Source organism: Mercenaria mercenaria, chromosome 2, assembly GCF_021730395.1.
Source record: "Mercenaria mercenaria strain notata chromosome 2, MADL_Memer_1, whole genome shotgun sequence".
Taxonomy (NCBI): domain Eukaryota; kingdom Metazoa; phylum Mollusca; class Bivalvia; order Venerida; family Veneridae; genus Mercenaria; species Mercenaria mercenaria.
Window position 1 is genome coordinate 5,424,053 of NC_069362.1, and position 25,095 is coordinate 5,449,147.

Genomic DNA, 25,095 nt, shown 5'->3' on the forward strand with positions numbered 1-25,095 from the left:
TGTTATTTATTAACTTTTGTTTTTGTTTTCATTGGTTCTGTGAAGGGAGGGATTATTATTGCATACTGGCATTGTTAGCAGCTCACATGATGAACAAAAAACAAAGAAACAAGCATAACCATGGTAGAGACATTTCAGTTTAAAATATATGGCAGTTTATCAATTATAAGCAAATTAAGGTCAAGTAGTCCAGATGTTTTCATGAGGGGATGTGTCCAAGAAAAGCATGCAGTCATGAGAAACAACTTGGAACAACTTTCAGAAATGTCCTATAATTATGTTGATGCTTACAACTAAGTTTGGCGAACATCCATCAATAGATCCAAATAAAAAAGTTTATATATTGGTGGAGCCCCCTACCCCTCTCTCCATTCCTCAGATCCCACTGCAAAAGATATTAAGCTAAACTTCTGTTCTCTCATATCAGAAATACAATAAATATGTTTCATAATTATCAAAAACTATAATTTCCATAATATATCTAACTCTAACTAATATTCCAGATGATTACAAAATACATTAGACTATAACTTAATTAATGATGAAAAAGAGCTTCATCCATCAGTGATAGAATTTTTGTGTCCTAACAATTAAAGCTTTATCCCCATTCCCTCCTTTTGAGAAGGAAGAAAACAATAGTACATACATTTATGAAATCATTAAGAAATGCTGTACACATCTGAAATAAAATAAAGAATATTTCACACTAGCCCTTATGGTGATGTGAAAAGTACCTGAACAGAAGCCATAATTATTACATCGATGCTGCACTGTGGCTAGTATCATTCCAACTTAATGTTTAAATAATCAAAATGAAATTAATTACTGTCAACAAACTGTTAACTGATAAAATCATAAGCAAATGTTTGTAATTGTTTACCTGCCCGAATTATCATAAAATTGGACTACCGGGTATACATTTACAATATGGAGTGAAACCATCCACTTATGATTATCACACATTTCATGATCATTTGATGTTATCAAATTAAACAGAAAATAAAGTTATTGATACAACTCCTGCACGATAATTTAAACGACAGCAAATAGTTTATATTATCGTTTGATTGCTATGGTTCTCATGCAAAAAAGGTTGTCAATGATAGAAGTTAAGTGCATACTGTAATGTTATACAAAAATATTTTCTGTATTGAAATGTTTTAATGAAGAAAAATCGAAATGATCAAACATGTTATCATTTGATTTATAAATTCACCACCCCGATATCCGTAGATCTGCGCTCTCCCTATTAAGCTAAGTGGGGTCCTGCAAGTTAAACTGAAAATGTCTCCACATCATTCAGAGGTTGAGGATGAATGACTTCACACATTAAGTCCACAGTCAAACTATCACAGACAAAATAATGATATGCCGTGCACAGGGATCCACTTGTGACCAGCTGAGTATCCGTTCATAGTCTTATACTCTACCGAGCTAACTGGGTCGGCTATATTAGGTAGATCTACATACATGGGTAATTAGGTAGATCTACATGCATGGGTAAGGAGAACTGTTGTTTTTTTCATTCATTTATTCAGTACAGAAGATAATATATTATTACTGTATGATATCAAATTAGAACATCAATGACACATCAGGGAATAAAATACAGAACATTCAAATAACATGTTCCAGTATATACAAGTAGAAAGGAATATGGTTGGTATTCAAACTGATATATCATAATATGCCATATTCCAGTAACAGTGGTTGCATGTTTATGACTGATTTAAATCCTTACCCTGCTAAATTTCTAAGATGAACTTTTCCAACTTCCAATTTGGACAGTACCATCAACTGTCAAAAGGGGGTGCTAACCAAAAAGATGCTGACTGAATGGCGGACAGTGTAGATCTTGATCAGACTGCATGGATGTGCAGGCTGATTATGATCTACACTTTTCACAAAGAATCAGTCGTGTCCAGCATAATGAGGATTAATTCACCTTTTTTTTTGTATTTTATCTGAATTATAGAAAGGACACTTTGGCTTGTGCTGTATGAACCTAATTTTTTTTATCAGGATACCAGTGGTTATTCATAGTAAATAAAGTCAAATTACAGAGTTTTTATTATAGTTGCAATTAAATTGTATTAAATAGATTAAATAGTTCTAAAATTCTGACCCTACTTCATTATGTGGATAGAATACTAAAGATGGTCCATATATGAAGCAATAAAATTATTTTATATCTATGTAACTTCCACATTCCTTCAATTTTTGACTCAGTTACATTTAAGGATTGATCTTATACTGTCCCATTTTACAAGTAATTTATCCACATCATGTTATTGGCATGAAACATGTGATTGAGAAATAACTTCCTGTTGTTCCATTGTCTACATCATAATATATATGCTCTATTTAAATTTTTTTTATCTCATCTCATGTGTCTGCACAATCATTATGAGGGTCAATCTATTTGCGGGTGTGTGTTCAGTTTCAGTGGCCCTAAATTCAACAATATTTCAGTCATATAAACAATGGTGTCTATTTTCAGCAGTGAGTGCAAAGCCCAACTTGAATCATAGTGCTATGACAATGGAATATCACGCCATAGACACATGACATGATACCTTACCTAAGTCACATTATACTCCATCCTAGTATTCCTCTTAATGCTGAGCCCCAAGTGAGGAAGCTACTAGTACCATTTTTCACATCTTTGTACATTTGATGCAGACAGGCAGCGAACCCATGACCTCCTACACCCGAAGCTTTAGAGGGTTATATAGTAAAACTTGAGTGGTGTTAGTGACAGCTGTCATCAATTTTGTGGGAATATGAGGTCATGGAATTCAACTGTTGGTGATAAATGAATTTAATTTTCATTTGTTTATTGGGATTTCACAATACTTGATTAAGGTAAAATGAAAGTAACAAAAAAAGTTATTGAAGAAGTCTTATTTTTATGCCAGATTTATATATAAGCGCCCTTTTCATAATAATATAGCACATTCAAAGGTGCTTTATATATAGCACAACTTGGGCAGCCACTCAGGGCACCAAATCCATCCTCTACTACTACAGACACAGAGCAACCTGTCCAGAAGGACAGAGCTTGAGAAAGTTCCCAGCACAGAGAGAGAGAAATCTGTTAGATACGGTGCTGGCCGCTTAGTTAGATGGGAGACACTCAAGAGCATTTCAGAAATTCCCAGTGCCTGGGTTGGGATTTGAACCCTGAGACCTCTTGACTGACAGTCAAATGTGTTACCAATAGACCACCAGGCCACCTGTTACGTCTCTTCTTTCTATTTCCTAAGGAAACTTTAGGTTGTTCCTGACCCTGGGATTGGGGTCTGGGGCCAGAAACAATGACTTTCAGAATTACTGCCCTTAAAAATATTTAAATACTAGAAATTTAATTATTCTCAAATACAGTGTAACTTCTACAGACTGGAAGGATGAACTTTGTTCTACAGAAGTTGCTATTCTGAAGACCTTCATATATAATAAGTCTTCATATATAATAACAGGAGTTTTACTGTAGTTATCATTGTGTTTTACATCCTAAGTTATTACAGAACATGGGCTCCTTTGTGACAATGATTACTAATTAGTTTTAGAGTTTAGGAAAAAACTAACCCTACAGTTAAACCTGTATTAACCCTTATCATTCTGAACATGACTGATTCTACCTTTGCGACCAGTGCAGATCAAGATCAGCCTGCATATCCATGCAGTCTGATCATGATCTGCACTGTTTGCCATTCAGTCATATATTTTTTGTAAGTACCCCTTTTAACAGTTACTGGCGCTGTCCAAATAGAAAGATAGACAACTCATTTTAGAAATTAAGCACTCAGCCAGGAAGTGCTTAAGACAAGATGAAATCAGATCAAAATTGATAAGCTGACTGAATGCTTAAGGCAAGAGGCTGCTTTATATATAAATAAAGGTAACCATTAAAGACAAGTTCGACTGTAATTTTGAAACTTCAAATTTGCTTTTTTTACTTTTACCTAGAATCATTACTATGCACGTATATACATGTCAGTCATGGATCTTAGTACAAAATTAATGCCTTTTAGGCAATTACAAATTCATAAATAATTCTTAGAAACATTTTCAAGAAAAGATAGAGGGTGGGAGCAAGCAAAATGTTTATTTCAGTTTTTTTTCTCAGTTCTGGTTTCTTTTTTCTGGGAGCAAGCAGGATATTTTTCATAATTATTTTAATCATATTAATGAAATGTTTCTAAATAATATCGCTGTGTAGCATGAACAGGTCAACAATTTAGTTGTATATTCATATAGCCTGTAAAATCTATCAATTTATGTATTTTTCAAATTGTATAAATTTACAGAATGATGAAGTGCATTAATATGCCAAAATTACATTTGAGCTGCCCCATGAGAAAACCAACATCCGCGCAGTCTGGTCAGGATCCATGCTGTTCGCTTATGGTTTCTCTAATTGCAATAGGCTTTGAAAGCAAACAGCATGGATCCTGACCAGACTGCACGGATGCGCAGGCTGGTCTGGATCCATGGTAGTCGCAAACGCACTATGTTGGTTTTCTCATGGCGCGGCTCATTTGTCTTCAAAATTACAGGTTGACATTAAATGTCTTGCTTATGATATGAATGCACAAATGGAAACAATTTCTGCTATTTTGTTGACTTTATTTTTTTTGCATTTACAGTAAAATCACAATCAACAGAAATAAGTGAAAATCATAAATACTTACTTAAAAACTCCACAGAGTACCGGTACTTGATACAGTTAAAATGTGGCACAACAGACCATATATTTCATCAAAGTCAAGGTCTATAATTTTGTTCTTATACTGATGGAATCTATGCATGAATATTCAGGTGCACTTATCCGGTCCACTTATCATTTTCTTATAAATACTTTCATTACTTTTTTTTTCATTATGATATATTTTTCTTAACTTTGAGAGATGAGAAATAGCTCCAACCCTAATACAGAGCCACTGGTAGTCTTCAAAATCCATATACTGATCATTTTGCTGTTTGAACAGCCACAATTAAAATATCAAAAAAACTTTTCTACCTTTTTTTCTGTACATGCCAGAAAGTGTACCTTATTCACCCTTATCATGCTGGACAAGACTGATTCTGTCTTTGTGACCAGTGTAGATCATGATCAGCCTGCACATCCATGCAGTCTGATCATGATCTGCACAGTTTGCCATTCAGTCAGTATCTTTGGTATGCACCCATGTACTGTCAAAATTGAAAGAATTATTGGACATATCATAAGTCAAGTTCATTATAGAAGTTTAGTAGGGTAAGGGTTTTAAAAGATCAAACATTTGATGAGGTTGTTATGAAGAACTACAAATCAATTTGGCATGCTTTTAAATTGATTCAAGATTTTATATTACAATAAACAGAACAATAATTATTTTCATTTTGGTGTATATATCATGTCATTTTATAGAACATTTCATGTGCATTTCATGCTCCTTATTTAGGCCCATACATTATTATTTTCTTCCATATAATTCAATTTTTGGACATGTATCATGATAAACATATTAATTAAGTGATAAGTTAAGATATCATGTATTTATAAAAATAAAAAATAAAAGTTTAATAACATAATCATCATGATTATAGAACTACAAATCGTGTGGAGCTCTTTGGATACTATTAAAATTCTTACATCTAGCATGAATTTGACATCATTGACCATTTTATATACTAGAGGAGCAATGATTTGATGAAATTATAACATCGAACTTCGACTACTGTGCCGCTGATTCGATTACTGATTCATAATTAACCTGACATTTTCGAATCAAATTTTTCATAAGTCCCAGTTCTTTGTAGCGTAATTTAGTACCGGAATAGCGGCTTTTAACAATGATTAGTAGTGTCATAGTTGAGTACGTAATTGTACCAGAAATAAAATGGCTTCCAGCGTGCAGCTGAAAGATTCCCCGATAAAAGGTATGTCTAAACCTTGAGAATTTTAAATTTCTACTGGCCTGAAACGTATTTATAAGACTTACGTTGTATGAAATTGTTCAGAAATATACAGAATCGAATAGAAAAATTCAAAATCGGCAATAAATAATCGAAATCGGATCAGCTGTCAAGTGAATCGTTGCAGTTCTATTATGTACGAACATACATATATAAATATACCATTCTGTTGACAGATCATAATTCATATACAAAGCTGTAATATATTATATACATGATACGTGTAACTAAGATGTAACACATGACATGACCAGATGTAACTGTATTTTGACAACTCAAACAAACACATAAAACGCACTGTCATAGCTAATACAACAAACACTATTAACCCCCTATTAACAATTGAAACATCACTTACCTTGTCATGTAGGTCCATTTTTCAGCTAACATGTTATTTAAAAGGACACTGGACTATATATTAATTTCCCCATCATGTGTGTTTACATCTGCATATTCGGAATGTTTCGTCAACGTACCTTAATCACGTGATAATCATGTGATAAAGTATTTTCCCGCCATATGTCAAATTATTTCAAATGAGTGGAAAAAAACCCTGAGAATTTTGATGTATTAGTATTACAAGTTAATAGTAGGCTTATGTATTCTTTGACTTTTATAAGCAAATGATCTTGCGCGGAATCGAGTTAGCATTCCCCATAGGTTAGGCCTAACAAAAAATGTTTGTTTGCGGTAACAAAGAAATAGGGTAGGTAGTCTGTAATTTTTTTTATTTAAATGGGACTTTTCGGATTTTTATTGTGTCAAAAAATGAATACAAATGAGGGGGTTATGCCTTTAGAGCATCAGTAAGTTGATTTCTAACCGTTGATGATCACTGACCATGTTTAAAGCATAAAAAGTGCAGTTTTGCAACCTTTTGTTAAAAAGCTGAAAAAAATATCCAAGGCCATAAAAACATTTAGGGTTGGGCAAAACATTAAGGATAGGTCGGGAAACTGGAAACAAACATTTTTAGGCTTTATACTAAAAATTTCGCAATCAACACGACCGGATGTTTTTGTCGTCGTTTTTTTTTTTATTAGACTAGCATATAAACAGTACATTTGTGTGAAGTGGGGATTTAAAAAAAACAATAGAAAAGAAAAAAATAAGAAAACAAATATGAAAAGAGGAAAAAAATTAGAAAATTTTATACTAGACCGGTGCCTGTGGTAGAGACTCCTTTGCGCATACGGTACAGGTAAAATATCTAGAGGGTCCTTGACATCTGAGCTTACTATTTCGCCGGTCATGTAAAACCGTAAAACTGCATTTCTTTTTCTTTCCTTTAAAAGCAGAAAAAAACCACCGGCATACATCTAGATCTACGTTGCGGCGAGTGTATTAAAGTAGTTTCAGTATTATTGTTTTTACATAATTTTCAACACATTAATTTATGAATTACCAATTCATATAGGTAATAGTTGAACCGTGACATTTTCAGACAGATATTTTTCTAAATAAGTTTGTTTATACGAAGCACCATAGTGAACAGGTATGCAAGAGGCAAACTGAGGAAATCTGTAAAAAATCTATATGACCCGTCTTATTTCCACAAGGCACGTTTGTTATATGCATTGTGCTTTAGTATCGTACAATATGCTTTAGGATCAAACAAATTTCTTAAACAGCGAACATACTGCGTCCCTACCGTATGCTATAGTATAGCGAACTTGAGGCGTCCGAAGCGCACATTATAAGATTCTTTCACTGGTTAGTGATAGTCGGAAATCGACGGTTGGGTGAAAGATGTAGATGTTATAGGTGCAGATGGGAATTTCCGGCCTCGAGGGTAACTGTTTAGGCGGTAACGAGGTTCCTACCGAGTTACCGCCTAAACATTTACCCGAGAGCCGGATATTCCCATCTGCACCTATTACCAGTGACGGAATCTTTTTCTTGCATACCGATATCAAGGTATAATAATAAAAATAAAATCAGTCGAACGGCTTTCTTTTTAGAACTATTTCTTATAGCAGCGTATTTAAACAAAGCGCGGGAAATCAACGTCCGTAAACAGGAAAGACGTCATGACGTTTCAAAGACAAATAACAATGTTTAGTTCCGGTTTTGTTTTATCAGTTCCAGCGTATCGTTATGAAATTTTGATAAAATAACGTATTTTGAATCGAGAAAGATACTATCAGGAACAAAGAGAAACTGTCAAGGTACTGGATTTGTATTCCGTTTTTCGAAATAAAATATAAATAACTACATAAATCTTCTACATATATATAGTTCGTAATACGTCATTTACTGCACGAGAGTCATCTTACACCCCGGGGTGTAAGATGGATTTTTCCAGCACCGGTAAAAATACCGGAAATCCCCGTCTGGTATGTGAGAAAATGTGTTCTAATCAGACACGTTCATACATAGTGTATAAGAATCGTATACATAGTGTATAAGAATCGTACATAGTGCTAGAAATTCGTAAACAGTACGTTCGTATCATGGCTAGTGGATACTGCGTTCATACAAAGTGCTTTAATATCATGTTTAATGCTTAAGGATCTTTCAATTTGCTTTAATATCGCGCAAAATGCTTTCGTTTCGTACATAGTGAGTTTGTATCAAACATAGTAAATACATTTATAGTGCTTTAGTATCGTACATTAGTGCTTGATTTCGTTTTTTACACGGAAGGGCAAGACCTGTAATGTTGATCAAACTTGTTACCGATGCTTTGGTTTTACAATATGCATGCTTTATAAAGTTTACCATTTTCACTGTAAGTTTTGTGCATTATATTGTCATGTAGAAGAAGCAATACTTCTAGAGATGGGTTTACTCGCCGTGGGTACCAGAGTTATACTGTATTAGTTCTGAAAAAATGTAGACTGGCCTCTCTTCTCATACTCATGTGGCGGTGGATACCATCATGAATGAAGTGTCGAGAGTGATAGATATAAGTTGTAGAGCTTATTTACAAATCGACATAAAATTATTATGCTTCTGAAATCACAGAATCCTAACTACAACTTACAAGCTTACGTAAAATAGTTCCATCTCCACGAACGTCGGGGATGAAATCAATGATAAAGTAGCCGTGCACGTAGCATTTAAGTTGACTACGTAACTGAAGTTGTCTAGCCCATGGTTAGCAGTCTGTTGCTAAGAAATGCGTTTCAAACTTTAAAGGCCAATACGGACGAAAGAACTTTGCTGTACACCGGAAACATGTCACAAAATCACCTTCTGTAGGTTACTGTTACTTCACTAGTACAACGGCGAATAGGACATGCTTTATGTTCCTACTTCAAGCCCTTCATTCCTCCACACTGATAAGTCCTAATATCTTAATTAATGGACTTAGAATCGAATGTTAGAACTTATAGAAACTCCATAGGTACCGTACAAAAGATCCTGTTGCTGAATAAATGCGTTTCAAAATTTACAATGATGAAATGAATTTATGATACATAGGTATATCAAAAATATTATATATTGAACAAAACTGCTTCTCCGCCATTTGCTATTTTACCAGTACCTTAAAGATGACTGAAATTATTTATTTTTTTAAAAGCGTACGCTGAAAACAATATGTCGCAATAAAATTTCAAAATTTCAATAAATAAAACCAAACAAAGAAATCATATAAAATACATTTTACGACTCCAGCCTACATACTACATACTACATGACATAAAGCATTAAAGACAGACAACTCCACATTTCATATAAAACAAACTGTTTATATGCCCTGCAGATTTATCGTCCCTTTTAAGCAATATTCATAAATGATAAAACTAAGGAGCCATTGCTAATCTTCGCATTAAACATTTAGAATATTCAGTTGATAGAACAAACGACTGAGAGAAGAAGACAAACAAAACGTTACGAGGAAAGAAAATAACATCAAACACAAATTCTAATATGGATTATCTTGATTGCCAGGTAAACAAAAATCAAGCTATATAATGTGTATTGTAACGGAGCAACATTGATCTTTTCTAACTATGTATCTATTAATCTTCGGTAAGTCATAAAGATATTTGACGCACTACCGTCCTTTGCCTTTGCGTGTTTTGTGCGTCCGCCATCATGGATGGGCTGTGCCGACGCACTGGATTCCACTTAAGACAAACATATATGTATATATGAATATCACTTTTTAACAATTACAGTTAGGTTATCCTATCTACCTTTTGTCTACTCTCTGTCACTGACTGTTCAAAACCATTTATAACAAAACTGTTCTATTTAAAGTATAACATTTAACCTTGCAAAGTTTTGCCAACATAGTCTGATTTATCTTAAGACATCAAGAAAATATATGACATACAAACACCATCAAGATTATTATTTAATTAATTGTTCTTGCCAGTAGCGGTATTGGTATTTCGTCACAGTTTTGTCTACCAGTTCAACGACCTTCAGCTCCTATCAATTCTGCACGGATGGCTTCATGCATTCCCAAGCATGATTTATTCATAAAACATTTCACACCATACAAATTGATATTATCCATTACATTTACATCAAGCATTCAGTAAGAGTTGTTCGAATGCATCATATTCTCTTCTATAATTCATTGCGTAGTATGGCGACATTTAAATTTATTGTCAGACAGTTAATTAACAAACGTTAAAATATTAACAAATTTGTAAGGCGCCTGGCTTCAAAACGCTTTAATCAAAATGTTCTATACAAACGGTTGAATAAATGTTTAAATTTAAACCATGGATTTAATCTCCCTTTATGCAATTTTCAGTGTTGCAATTTACAGACTAGAATCATGCAGGGACAATGCAACAATAGGTACAATGAACACTGCATATGCTTCTCTGTCGTTTGAAATTTACTAGTATGAGAAAATTGAAGCATATGATTCGAGCAACTAAGAAGAAAGAAAACTGGCTGCTAAGTAAGTGGTCACAAGTTTCTTTTTTGGACAAAGAATGATCGACTTGGCGGCTTGCTTACAGAAATAACTCCAAAAGCTATATCAGTTGTTCCCTAACAACGTTATAAACAATTATTCCCGATTTACAATGACTTTATCCTGCATTCATTTTCGCAGGACCTTTGTCTATGAATATGGTATATTCTTTTCCTAGTAAGAGTGTAAGTTCAAATATATCACTCAAATGCAATGCATAAAGGGTATCCGTAACTTGTACATAAGACCTTGCATGTTAGAATAGTAACACATTCAAATAGATTTTTTCAATTGTCAATAAAAGAGAGGCATGGAAATTATTTAAGTTATTTAACTCAGGTGGTGTAGTATAAGATTCTTTCACTGGTTGTAGGTACAGATGGGAATATCCGGCCTCGGGGGTGACTGTTTAAGGTGGTAACGAGGCTCAGCCGATTACCGCGTAAACAGTTACCCGAGAGCCGGATACTTTCATCTGCACCTACAGCCAGTGATATAATTTTTTTTCTTGCATACCATATTCAAGAAATAATTCTAAAAATAAAATCAAATGAATGGCTTTCTCTTTAGAAATATTGACTAACAGCAGCGAATTTAAACAAAGCGCGGGAAATCAACGTCCGTAAACTGGAAAGACGTCATGACGTTTCAAATTTAGTTCGAATTTCATTTGATTACTTGCAGCTTAACGTTATGCATTTTAATAAACTTACATTGTATTTTTTTTAATCGAGAATTATACTACAAGGAACAAAGAGGAACTATCAAGGAAATTGATTTTTATTTTTTATGAAAAACCCTTTAAATTACTGCATAAATCTTCTATATATATGTATGTCGCAATACATAATTTACAGCAGGAGAATCGTCTTACACCCGGGGCGTAAGATAGAGTTTTCCAGCACCGGTGAAAATACCGGAAATCCCCGTCTGGTATGGCAAGAAAACTCCTTTGATGACCTCTTACAAAAAAAAAAAAAAAAAAAAAAAAAAAAAAAAAAAAAAAACACTCGTAGTAAAAGAGACTATCTTACAGACTTGTGCTTTTGATTGTTACAACCGACTGATCGAGGTCTACCATGGTTCCCTGGTTGAACCACTAGTAAATTTCTCCGATATTTTTAGTTAGGCAAGGAGTTTCAGTTCCGACAATTGAAAAGCGTGTCCGCTTTTTTTTTCCAGTCAACATGTTGCGCTACAAGATTTTGATCAATTAAAAATCAGAGGGTAGTAGTTGGGTGTTATTTAAGAAATAATATATCCTAAACAGTGATTTGTCGTTGAATATTCATTAGTTGGAGTTTAGATGCGAAGGAATTATCTATAACACGAGGGCGCAGCGCATCTAAACGACAATTAATGATTTTATTCATGCGCAAATCACTGTTTGAGATATATTATTTCGATTCTAACACGTTGTCAAGGATTGTTATGTACGTCCTTGCCGATATCCATCAAATATGTGTCTGATTTCCGTTGATTTCTTTTCCAGCGCGTCGCTATGCCGTCTAACGCCATAACGTAATAAATGTGACGTCAGAAAAATGAACTGTTAAACAAATAATCAAGGCTTTCGAGTGGTTTATCGTCTCATTTACCTCGGTTCAGAGTTTAGATACGAGGGCGTTAGTCCGAGTGGTTAAATACTGAAACATCTGAACGATGAGCCGTGGTAAATTAGACGATAAATCACTCGACTGTTTTCATTCTGACATGCTCATTGAAATATTTTAATAAATATTGTAAGGACCTACCCCCTGGGTAGTTGCACATCCTTATTAATCAGGATACCGACATACGGACGTTTCCACATATGTGTATCTATGTGGTTACTCTTTTGTTCTCTCTGTCACTATTGTTCTTTTAACCACGTAAGAAAAAAAGCCACATAAAAGCTTACGGAATGAATGACATCAACGAAAAGGTACAGTTACCTATTGTTCTTATAGCGCCCCCACCTCCCTTCCGGGGAACATAAAAGTCCTGAAATCAGTATGACGTTTGCAAAATAGATATTTAAGCATTTATGTATTGATGTAATTAAAATGGCACAAATATTCACATTAGTCCTATGGCTTGGTTAAAATTGGTGTATATAATGTAGGCACATGAGTACCGTAGTTTGGTCGATATTGCTGTATATTAAAACTTGCCGTATATAATTTAGGCACATATCTTGGTTGAACTTGCTCGACATAATGCAGGCACTTAAGTACAGTATCTTGGTCGAAATTACTACACATAAAATGTAGGAACTTTAGTACCGCAGCTTGGTCGATGGCTGTGAGTATTGTAGACCTGTACATTAGAACAAAAGCTTGTTCGAAATTGTTGTACATAATGTCGGTAGGCACATTAGTACTCTAGATTGGTGAAAGTGATGTTAATGCTCAGTGGTACCGTAGTTCGGTTAAAATGTTGTATATGCACATTAGTACCGTAGGTTTGTTAACGTTTTTTATGCATGTTAGTACAGTGGTTTTGTTGTAATCGATATGTAGGCACGTTAGTACTTACAGACTTGATAACTGCTGTACATAATGTAGGCGCTTTAGTACCGTAGCTTGATTGAAATTGTTGTACATAATGTAGGCACTTTAGTGCCTTAGCTTGGTTGAAATTGTTGTACATAATGTAGGCACTTTAGTACCGTAGCTTAGTTGAAACAGCTGTACATAATGTAGGCACTGTAGTGCCTAAGCTTGGTCGAAATTGATTTACATAATGTAGGCACTTTGGTGCCTCAGCTTGGTTGAAATTGCTGTACATAATGAAGGCACATTAGTACCGTAGCTTGGTTGAAATTGCTGTACATAATGAAGGCACTTTAGTGCCTTAGCTTGGTTGAAATTGCTGTGTAAAATATAAGCACATTGGTGCCGTAGCTTGGTTGAAATTGTTGAACATAATGTAGGCACTTTAGTGCCTTAGCTTGGCTGAAATAGCTGTACATAATGTAGGCGTTTTAGTGCCTCAGCTTGGTTGAAATAGCTGTACATAATGTAGGCACTTTGGTGCCTCAGCTTGGTGGCAATTGCTGTACATAATGAAGGCACATTAGTACCGTAGCTTGGTTGAAATTGCTGTACATAATTGAGGCACTTTAGTGCCTTAGCCTGGTTGAAATTGCTGTACATAATGAAGGCACATTAGTACCGAAGCTTGGTTGAAATTGTTGTACATAATGTAGGCACTTTAGTGCCTTAGCTTGGTTGAAATTGCTGTACATAATGTAGGCACATCAGTAACGTAGTTTGGTTGAAATAGCTGTACATAATGAAGACACATTAGTGCCTTAGCTTGGTTGAAATTGCTGTACATAATGAAGGCACATTAGTACCGAAGCTTGGTTGAAATTGCTGTACATAATGAAGGCACTTTAGTGCCTTAGCTTGGTTGAAATTGCTGTGTAAAATATAAGCACATTGGTGCCGTAGCTTGGTTGAAATTGTTGAACATAATGTAGGCACTTTAGTGCCTTAGCTTGGCTGAAATAGCTGTACATAATGTAGGCGTTTTAGTGCCTCAGCTTGGTTGAAATAGCTGTACATAATGTAGGCACTTTGGTGCCTCAGCTTGGTGGCAATTGCTGTACATAATGAAGGCACATTAGTACCGTAGCTTGGTTGAAATTGCTGTACATAATAAAGGCACTTTTGTGTCTTACCTTGGTTGAAATTGCTGTACATAATGAAGGCACATTAGTACCGTATATTGGTTGAAATTGTTGTACATAATGTAGGCACTTTAGTGCCTTAGCTTGGTTGAAATTGCTGTACATAATGAAGGCACATTAGTACCGTAGTTTGGTTGAAATAGCTGTACATAATGAAGACACATTAGTGCCTCAGCTTGGTTGAAATTGCTGTACATAATGAAGGCACATTAGTACCGTAGCTTGGTTGAAATTGCTGTACATAATGTAGGTACTTTAGTGCCTTAGCTTGGTTGAAATAGCTGTACATAATGAAGGCACATTGGTGCCGTAGCTTGGTTGAAATAGCTGTACATAATGTAGGCACTTTAGTGCCTTAGCTTGGTTGAAACTGCTGTATATACATAATGAAGGCACATTAGTACCGTAGCTGGGTTGAAATAGCTGTACATAATAAAGGCACATTAGTACCGTAGCTTGGTTGAAATTGCTGTACATAATGAAGGCACATTAGTACCATAGCTTGGTTGAAATAGCTGTACATAATGTAGGCACTTTAGTGCCTCAGCTTGGTTGAAATTGCTGTACATAATGTAGGCACTTTGGTGCCTCAGCTTGGTTGAAATAGCTGTACATAATGAAGGCACATTAGTACCGTAGCTTGGTTGAAATTGTGTTACATACTTTAGTGCCTTAGCTTGGTTGAAATAGCTGTACATAATGTAGGCACTTTGGTGCCTTAGCTGGGTTGAAAAAGCTTTACATAATGAAGGCACATTAGTACCGTAGCTTGGTTGAAATTGCTGTACATAATGTAGGCACTTTAGTGCCTTAGCTTGGTTGAAATAGCTGTACATAATGAAGGCACATTAGTACCATAGCTTGGTTGAAATTGCTGTACATAATGAAGGCAAATTAGTACCGTAGCTTGGTTGAAATTGCTGTACATAATAAAGGCACATTAGTACCGTAGCTTGGATGAAGTTGCTGTACATAATGTGGGTACTTTAGTGCCTTAGCTTGGATGAAATAGCTGTACATAATGAAGGCACATTAGTACCGTAGCTTGGTTGAAATTGCTGTATGTTATGTAGGCACTTTAGTGCCTTAGCTTGGTTGAAATAGCTGTACGTAGTGAAGGCACATTAGAAACGTAGCTTGGTTGACATAGCTGTACATAATGTAAGCACTTTGGGGCCTCAGCTGGGTTGAAATAGCTTTTCATAATGAAGGCACATTAGTACCGTAGCTTGGTTGAAATTGTTGTACATAATGTAAGCACTTTTTGGCCTCAGCTGGGTTGAAATAGCTTTTCATAATGAAGGCACATTAGTACCGTAGCTTGGTTGAAATTGTTGTACATTATGTAGGCACCTTTGTGCATCAGCTTGGTTGAAATAGTCGACATAATGTAGGCACTTTGATGCCTCAGCTTGGTTGAAATAGCTGTACATAATGCAGGCACTTTGGTGCCTTCGCTTGGTTGAAATAGCTGTACATAATGAAGGCACATTAGTACCGTAGCTTGGTTGAAATTGCTGTACATAATGAAGGCACATTAGTACCGTAGCTTGGTTGAAATTGTTGTACATAATGTAGGCACTTTAGTGCCTCAGCTTGGTTGAAATAGCTGTACATAATGTAAGCACTTTGGTGCCTCAGCTGGGTTGATGTAGCTTTTCATGATGAAGGCACATTAGTACCGTAGCTTGGTTGAAATTGTTGTACATAATGTAGGCACTTAAGTGCCTTAGCTTGGTTGAAATAGCTGTACATAATGAAGGCAGATTAGTACCCTAGCTTTGTTGAAATTGCTGTACATAATAAAGGCACATTAGTACCGTAGCTTGGATGAAGTTGCTGTACATAATGTGGGTACTTTAGTGCCTTAGCTTGGATGAAATTGCTGTACATAATGAAGGCACATTAGTACCGTAGCTTGGTTGAAATTGCTGTATGTTATGTAGGCATTTTAGTGCCTAAGCTTGGTTGAAATTGCTGTACATAATGAAGGCACATTAGTACCATAGCTTGGTTGAAATTACTGTACATAATGTAGGCACTTTAGTGCCTTAGCTTGGTTGAATAGCTGTACATAATGAAGGCACATTAGTACCGTAGCTTTGTTGAAATTGCTGTACATAATGTAGGCACTTTAGTGCCTTAGCTTGGTTGAATAGCTGTACATAATGAAGGCACATTAGTACCGTAGCTTTGTTGAAATTGCTGTACATAATGTAGGCACTTTAGTGCCTTAGCTTGGTTGAAATAGCTGTACATAATGAAGGCACATTAGTACCGTAGCTTGGTTGAAATTGCTGTACATAATATAGGCACTTTATTGCCTCAGCTTGGTTGAAATAGCTGTACATAATGAAGGCACATTAGTACCGTAGCTTGGTTGAAATTGTTGTCCATAATGTAGGCACTTTAGTGCGTTAGCTTGGTTGAAACTGTTGTACATAATGAAGGCACATTGGTGCCGTAGCTTGGTTGAAATTGCTGTACATAATGTAGGCACTTTAGTGCCTTAGCTTGGTTGATATAGCTGTACATAATGAAGGCACATTAGTACCGTAGCTTTGTTGAAATTGCTGTACATAATGTAGGCATTTTAGTACCATAGCTTGGTTGAAATTTATGAATAGAATGTAGGCCAATTAGTACCGTAGTCGTTTGGTTAAAGTTGATATATAGGCACATTTGTACCGTAGAATTTTACAATTGATGTAATGTCATGGTTTTGACGAATCGGAATAACTGAACAATTTTTAACGATGGTCACTCAGGAAATATTTAAATGGGACAATTTCAAACTTTGACAATAAGTTGTTTTTTTGGATAAATTAATTTGAACACTCCCGGGAGAGGGAGATACAAGGATATTTGTACGAATTTATCTGAAAATAGGACCAGCGGTTGAGTAAGGGTGTCTTTGAAGATTTTTTTTGTTATTTTGGCGGCCCCTTTGTGCAGCCGAGTGGAACTGGCGGAACTTTGCACGAAGATCATACAAGAAACATCCATACAAAGTTTCATTATCTTCTTCCACAATGGCTTTAGAGTAGATACCGTTGGATGAAAAGTTAGTTGAGTGATCACGATAGCTCATTTTGAGCACTATATGCAGGACTTAACCTACAACAATTTCTTTTTATATTATCTCTCTTGCATCTTTTGCTCGAGTATTCTCAAATTTGTTGAAGCGGTTTGGCTTTGCTTCAGCCTGAATAGTTTTATGAAAAATTCTCATGAAGACCAAAATGTGAAAATGTATAGGTCAGATATGATGATTAGGACCCCATGGCCCTATCATTTCTGTTACGTGAGGCTTAGTAAACGTGCATGTGACTTTTTATCTCATACATGACTTTCAAACGTATTCCTTTATATATAAAACTTGGATTTTTTCCCATCAAACGTTTGATTGAAAACGTACATATAATTTGTTTCTCGAACATGTGATTTCAGAAACTTACATTTGAGCCGCACCATGAGAAAACCAACATAGTGCATTTTGCGACCAGCATGGATCCAGACCAGCCTGGGCATCCGCGCAGTCTTGTCAGGATCCATGCTGTTCGCTAACAGTTTCTCTAATTGCAATAGGCTTTGAAAGCGAACAGCATGGATCTTGACCAGACTGCGCGGATGCCCAGGCTGGTCTGGATCCATGCTGGTCGCAAATGCACTATGTTGGTTTTCTCATGGTGCGGCTCATTTTCCTCTTTTTGTCCTACGTATGACTTTTATGAAACGTACGTTCAACATTTCATCTCAAACGTATGTTTTTTATGTCTTATGTATGGATTTAAAAAGTCGTTTGCCTTTAACTTTAAACAAGGTGTATACACGTATGAGACAAAGTCATTCAATATTACGTCTAGTATCCACACCGTAGGAAAAAAAGGTAGGGGATCAAATATCTTGTAGTAAGAATGCGTTTCCTTTGTTTTGATATGCAAGTTTAACTGAGTATACTCAAGACCCGGCGTTTCATAACTGAAGCAATGCTAGAAAAACAGCGCTAAACTCAAAGATGCATTAAAAAATCTTCCCGAAAGACAAAACGGTAGTTTTAATCACTCGGACAGACAAGCTCTTCACAGCGTATACCTTCCCTTGCGTTTATTATAACCGCTACATTCACAAGATACCACGTGACGATGAGAAAAACACAAGACACTGCAAGCGGAAACGCCAAAGTAAAAAAAGTCCGGCAGATATTGGTTAAACAACTCGTGACTGCAGGGATTAATAGAGTAAGCCTGTAAGGGGAAGTGATCGCTGCGGGGAGTTTGTCGAACAGACTGACTGTTTGGTTAAGTTCAACAGACTTTCGACTCTGAAAAGGCAATAAAAACAAACACGTTAAAGCTGACAATATTTATTCTATTATTCTTGCATTGCAAAAAGTTGTTTATAATATTAACTTAACAGAATGTTATGTAAATCGTCACGTTAAAAGTGTTATCCTTTAAAGGTGGTTAATCAGATTTTGCTCAACTAATGGATTTTTTTTTGAAACTTTACCAACCGATCATTTACACTTATTTGTGTTCATTGAGTTCTTAATACACATCAGATTTTCACTGGATGTATTTTTAAACTTTGATTTTCCTATCCTGGTTGTCCAACCAAGATTGTTATTTTAGCATAAATATAAATTTAATAAACACATTTTGTCTAAGGAATGTTCTGAATATAAGCACTACTGTATTAGAGTTGTCAAAGATTTGCATTGACAAGAACATATTTTGCCAAAATTAATTAGAAATTAAGTTTATAAAATTATTATTACCTCCCTTTGTCTATCTTGGTTGCGCAACCAAGGTAGATTAAAAATAAATATAAATATTAATTCCGAAGCTACACGTTGTTTCAAAACTTGTATTTTGTTTCAGGTAGTTGAAATATTCCAATATATATCAAATGCAATTGTAAAACTAGAATTTATACTGCTATTAAAAGAAATAATCTACTTTTTAAACACTTTCGTATTAAAGGGAGGTAATTACAAAATTTTATAAAATATGATAACCTGGGATCTAACTCTATGTAAAGGGTCTTTTTGTTCCTTAAATAAATCTCTTATAGAATATACGGAAACTGAAAAAAAAAAAGAATCAGAAAATGTGACTGACCACTTTTAAAACGAAAAGAATTTTTTTATACAGTTTGTGCCTTTTATTGTTTTTAAAAGAATTACTTCCTTATTAATTCTTAGGTAAATTTGATGCAAAAATATATGAGAAAACATCATATCTCAATCAAACGATAAGCATAATAAACATTTAAAGGGATAAACCCTCTTCGTGTTTTATAGCATTTATGCATTTTAAATTAATTTCACAAATCACAAAGAGTAATATTCAAGACAACTAAATTAAACAACTGGAGATTTTTCCAGGAAATGAAGTATTTCTTGCAACCTGAAAGTGCCATCTATCTTTTCGAATTCAGTTTGAAATAATTCCCTTCAGATTTTCTTACCGTAATGGCCTGGAAAACTGAATTTGATAAAGGGAGACAATTCAAAAAGTCAACTAGAAAGAGTTATACTCTTGTTCGTTACACTGTCTCCTAATATATTTTGTCACTAAGCGAAAGTCAATCTTCTGATAATGTTGGAGCTTTTCTCCAGATAAAAGTGTTGCGAGTAAATGTAAGAAAGGGGGATATATAAAAAAAAGTTATGGTTCTAATAGGCTGCACTTTCCCTTGATGTCGTTGAATAATTGCTTCAAAATTATAGCCCGGATAAGTAAATTTGACAGAGGGAGATATTCAAAATGTAAACTAGGAAGTGCTATGGTTCTTGTACACTGCATATTTTTAATTCAGTCTGACAGTGTGTGAAAATTTTACAAAAACCTGATGATATATGTACTCAGTTCCAAAAGAAAGTGTGCACGATTTAAGTTTAAATATTTCAAAAAATTCCTCGACGTTTTTGTTTCATTTTTTCATACACTAACTCTCATGTATAACTCAAAATCTAAAATGCACACCAATTTGTTTACGAACTGATTTAAATTTTGGTACCAAACATTATAAGTTTTCATGAAAATAACCGAGAAAAAATAACAGAAAACTAAGTGCACACTTTCTTTTGGAACTGAGTATATATATATATATATATATATTTTTTTTTTGAGGGGTGGGGGGGGGGGGGGGAGGGTATTCTCTTGACAATAGTGTCTTAAGCAAATTTGATAAAGAGTTTCTTGTAAATTGCACTCTTTCTTAATGTGTTTGAACGCCGAACGACAAAGTTTAATACAGAATATAATAAAAAAGTAAGTAATGGATACTATGGTTCTTGTATACTTCACTTCCTTTTAATGTCCTCTGACAATCTGTGAAGATTTATCAGAATCCAATAAGTAGTTAAAAAAGTCCGCCCGCTTAGCTCAAAACAGAATCAGCAAATCTTATGACCGCGGGCCTGAATTTCGAGAGATCATTCGTCCCCCATTTCTGATTCATGTGGAGAAGGTGACATTTATTTGCAGAGAACAAGTAAGTAATGGTATGGATTACAGGAACACTGGTAAGATTAATTGTCCTCCCTTTCATAACGGAAATACTGTTGAAAATATCGCTAACTCCCGCCCCCATTCCCCTCCCTACATCCCCTCCCCAACCCGAAAAAAATAAAAATTGAAAGGGACTGTGTTTTTAAAACGCTATAGCCTATATATACAGAAACAAAGTTTGTTTAGTGTTAGTATGAACTAAACTGGGTCATTTGTGTGGGCTGTAGGATCAAAACTATTGTTTTTTAAGGTTTTAAGTTTGAAAATGAAGGTCATATGAAGGTAAAGGTCATTTATATATTGGTCAGTTTGGTAGGTCTTGCCACAAGGATTGTTGAGTGTGAGTATGGACTAAATTGGACCTTTTATTTGGGCTCTAAGATCAGAAATGTTGTTTATTAAAGCTTTAAGTTTAAAGGTGAAGGTCATTTGAATGTCAAGGTCATTCATCTATAGGTGAGTTTGTAGGTCTTGCAACAAGTATTGTTGAGTGTGAGTATGAACTTAATCGGGTCATTAATGTGGGCTGAAGGCAAAAAGGTAAAATCTCATACGTACTGACGAACAAATGGGCGAACAAACCGACAGTCAGTATCGCTATATGCCCGGGGATATAAATACAAACAAACAACTTTAATATTTAAAAAGTTATGGAGTGAAAAGAGCGTATGGACACGGACACTGACAGATGGACGGACGGACATAGTGATTACTACAGTGCCAATAGTGACGGGCTTAGAGATTTTTCTTAGACATGCTGAAATAATTACACATATATAATTTAAATTATTTTCTGTCTCACAAAGCTCGTAAAAATACCTTTCATAGCCAAATATAGATAAAGCAACTCGCTCACAAATTGCAATGATAAAATAAATACAGTAAAAAGCGGTCTCAGTCAAATTTTTGTAATACTTACACAAATTACGACACACATACAACAAGAGCGATTCACACAATTAAAAATAACACCCATGTATTAAATTTAAAAAGACTGACTGATAAACATGAAATGCTTCAGCATTAAACCAAACTCGCTAAAAGTTTTTTTTTGTACAATTGAAAAGACAAATGATCATTTAGATGATAATTATAATTAAAACCACCAATTCACAGACTGCACAATTTACAAAATGATGACACAGTTAATAACTAAAGCGACTCACTCACATACGTTGTAAAAATGACATTATGTATAGTGTATACAAGTACAAACATGTATGACAATTGTCTTTTTTTATTTTCTGACCCACTCAAAATTTGCAAATATTAACAGCATGAATAGATTCAAAATTACTAAATAAAATGACAAAAGACTGGCTCATACACTGAAAAATATATAAAAGATTCATCCGCATCACTCTCTTCCTTACTAAAAAAGTGATACCAAATATGTACCGAAACGACTCACTAACAATTATGCAAAAATACAGGAATGACAACACATCCATAAATTGATTAAAACTATCAAAAAACATGCCACATCTAGAATTAAACGTCTATTCAAACTTGACAGTATAACTTTTATACGCTGAAATGCTTTGAGAAACGCACATCTAACATAACTCTGAATAACAATCTAATGCAAAGGTTTTCATCAAATTTTGTTTGAGGCTCTAGCACTTCAAGTAACTCTTACTTGCATAAAATCTTTAATCATAAAATCTTTAATGTGCGTGTGTATGTATGTGTATATGTGTGTGTGTGTGTGTATGTATGTTTGTGTGTATATATATGTATGTATATATGTATATATATATATATGTATGTGTGTGTATGTATGTATATGTATGTGTGTGTGTGTATGTGTATATGTATGTGTGTGTATGTATATATATATATATATATATTATATGTATATGTGTATGTATATGTATGTGTGTGTGTTAGTGTGTATATGTATGCTGGTGTCTGAGGATATATACGCCTGTTATTAATGATTATTAAACATATGTATCAGAAAGCATTTTGAATGATGTTAAACCAGTCCAGAAACGTTAATTAGACAAAAAATATATAATATAAATATGTTTATCAATCTAAATTAATACGTTTTTTTTCCCGAAAATCAAAAGTTTTAAACTAATTTTTGTACTAAATTTTGTTTTGTTCAAGGACTATTTGATATATACACGGTATATAGATGTAAATTATCATTTTTGCTAAGGAGCGTGTAAATACTGTACAAGTGTTGTACTTCGTTTTCTTAGAATATCTGGTGACTGAAAAACAACTAACGCAAACTTTCATGACAGGGAAATTCGTACCTGTTTCTTTTTTTTTTAGTATCAATGTCTTGTATTATGTGACTGAAAAACAACTAACGCAAACTTTCATGACAGGGAATCTTGTACCTGTTTCTTTTTTTTTAGTATCAATGTCATGTATTCTTTTTCTTTTGCACTTGGAATGTTATATCGATTTAGTTGATGTTTAATATGTAGCTTTAGTTATACCTTTAGCAATATAGAAGGAATATATCGGTATATGGTATCCGTAGGTTTGACATAAATTTTGCCCTGATCTCTCTTTTATAACAAATGAAGAATGTGATTAGATTATCCCCATGTATACGCTCTCATAAAAAATGTATTATATCAATACATCATGGAAACTTTGTATATGTGCTCTCTTAATGTACGTGGTTTAGGTAATTACAAAAAACGACAGCAAATATTTCAATGGTTAAGTGATAAGAAATATAAAGTATGTTTGTTGCAAGAAACCCATTCAACAAGTGATGTAACTGATACGTGGAAAAGTGAATGGAAGGGAGAAGCTTTCTTTAGCGGGAATAAAAGTAATAGAGCCGGAATAGCCATACTTTTTGACGAATCATTTTCTTATTCAAGCAATAATATGACTTACAAGGAATTAATTACGGGTCGACTAGCCAGTGTAGAACTCACTATCAATGATAGAAAAATAACGATATTTAATATTTATGGTCCAAACGATGATAATGCATTAGTATTTGATCAACTTGAAAATGAAATATTAAAACAATATGGCACAAACATCATTTAAGGGGGAGATTTTAATACGATTTTAGACATGAACTTAGACAAAAAACATGGAAGAAATGATACCCATAAAATGTGTTGGAAAAAAATAATTGATTTGATAGATTCCTGTAACCTTATTGATATTTGGAGGAAAAATAATCCAACGCAATTAAAATACACATGGCACTCTAATACAAAACCAATAATTTTTAGTAGACTAGACTATTTTTTAATTTCTGATACCCTAGTAAATATTACTCATAGTTGCAAAATAAAACCAGGATACAAATCGGATCATTCAGTTGTAGAAATTAAAGTTGGCTTAACAGACATTAAAAGAGGCCCTAGTTATTTTAAAATGAATAACAGTCTGTTAAATGAAGATGAATATCAAACAATTATAAGAAGTAGTATTAATGAAGTTGTAGAAATAAATAAAGAATGTAATCCAAATACATTGTGGGAAATCATAAAAGGTACAATTAGAAACCAAACAATAAAATATGCCACAAATAAGAAAAAAATAGACAAGGAAAAAGAAGAAAAACTTACGAAAGAAATAGAAGACCTAGAAGATAAAGTAGTTAATGTGACTGATGACACAGAAAACAATAAAATCAGTTTAGAAATAAAAAAACAAGAACTTGAAAAACTGAACGATTCAAGAGTAAATGGACTTTTAGTTAGAAGCAAAGCAATAAGCATTGAAGGGAATGAAAAAAATTCTAGATATTTCGCAAGTTTAGAAAAAAAAAATGCAGAGAGGAAAAACATATTCAAAATAAAAATTGGAGATGCTGAAATAAATGATCAAGTCGAAATTCTTAAAGCTGAAAAATCATTTTATGAAAATTTGTATTCAAAACGATCAAAAATAAAAACAGATTATGACTTCTTCAATCAGCATATAAAAAAACTAAATGAAAATGAAAAGGAAACATGTGAAGGGTATTTAACTGAATATGAGTGTTTAGAAGCTTTAAAAGAAATGAAAAACCAAAAGAGTCCTGGTTCAGACGGGATTACTAGTGAATTTTATAAAGTTTTTTGGGA

General features: G+C 34.2%; 1 protein-coding gene across 2 annotated transcripts in view; it reads right to left on the minus strand.

Annotated features, from left to right (window-relative positions):
• Positions 1-6,427, minus strand: part of LOC123563088 (solute carrier family 15 member 4-like) — a 46,213-nt gene extending 39,786 nt beyond the window's left edge. Inside the window, exon 1 of one of the 2 annotated variants that reach the window (XM_045355666.2) lies at positions 6,320-6,427. In XM_045355666.2, coding sequence (XP_045211601.2) covers positions 6,320-6,337 — 18 coding nt within the window. In that variant the 5' untranslated portion in view covers positions 6,338-6,427. Of the gene's footprint in view, positions 1-734; positions 860-6,319 lie in introns of those variants that run through there. The other variant, XM_045355665.2, reaches the window with a different exon arrangement.
• Positions 6,428-25,095: the final 18,668 nt, after the last annotated feature.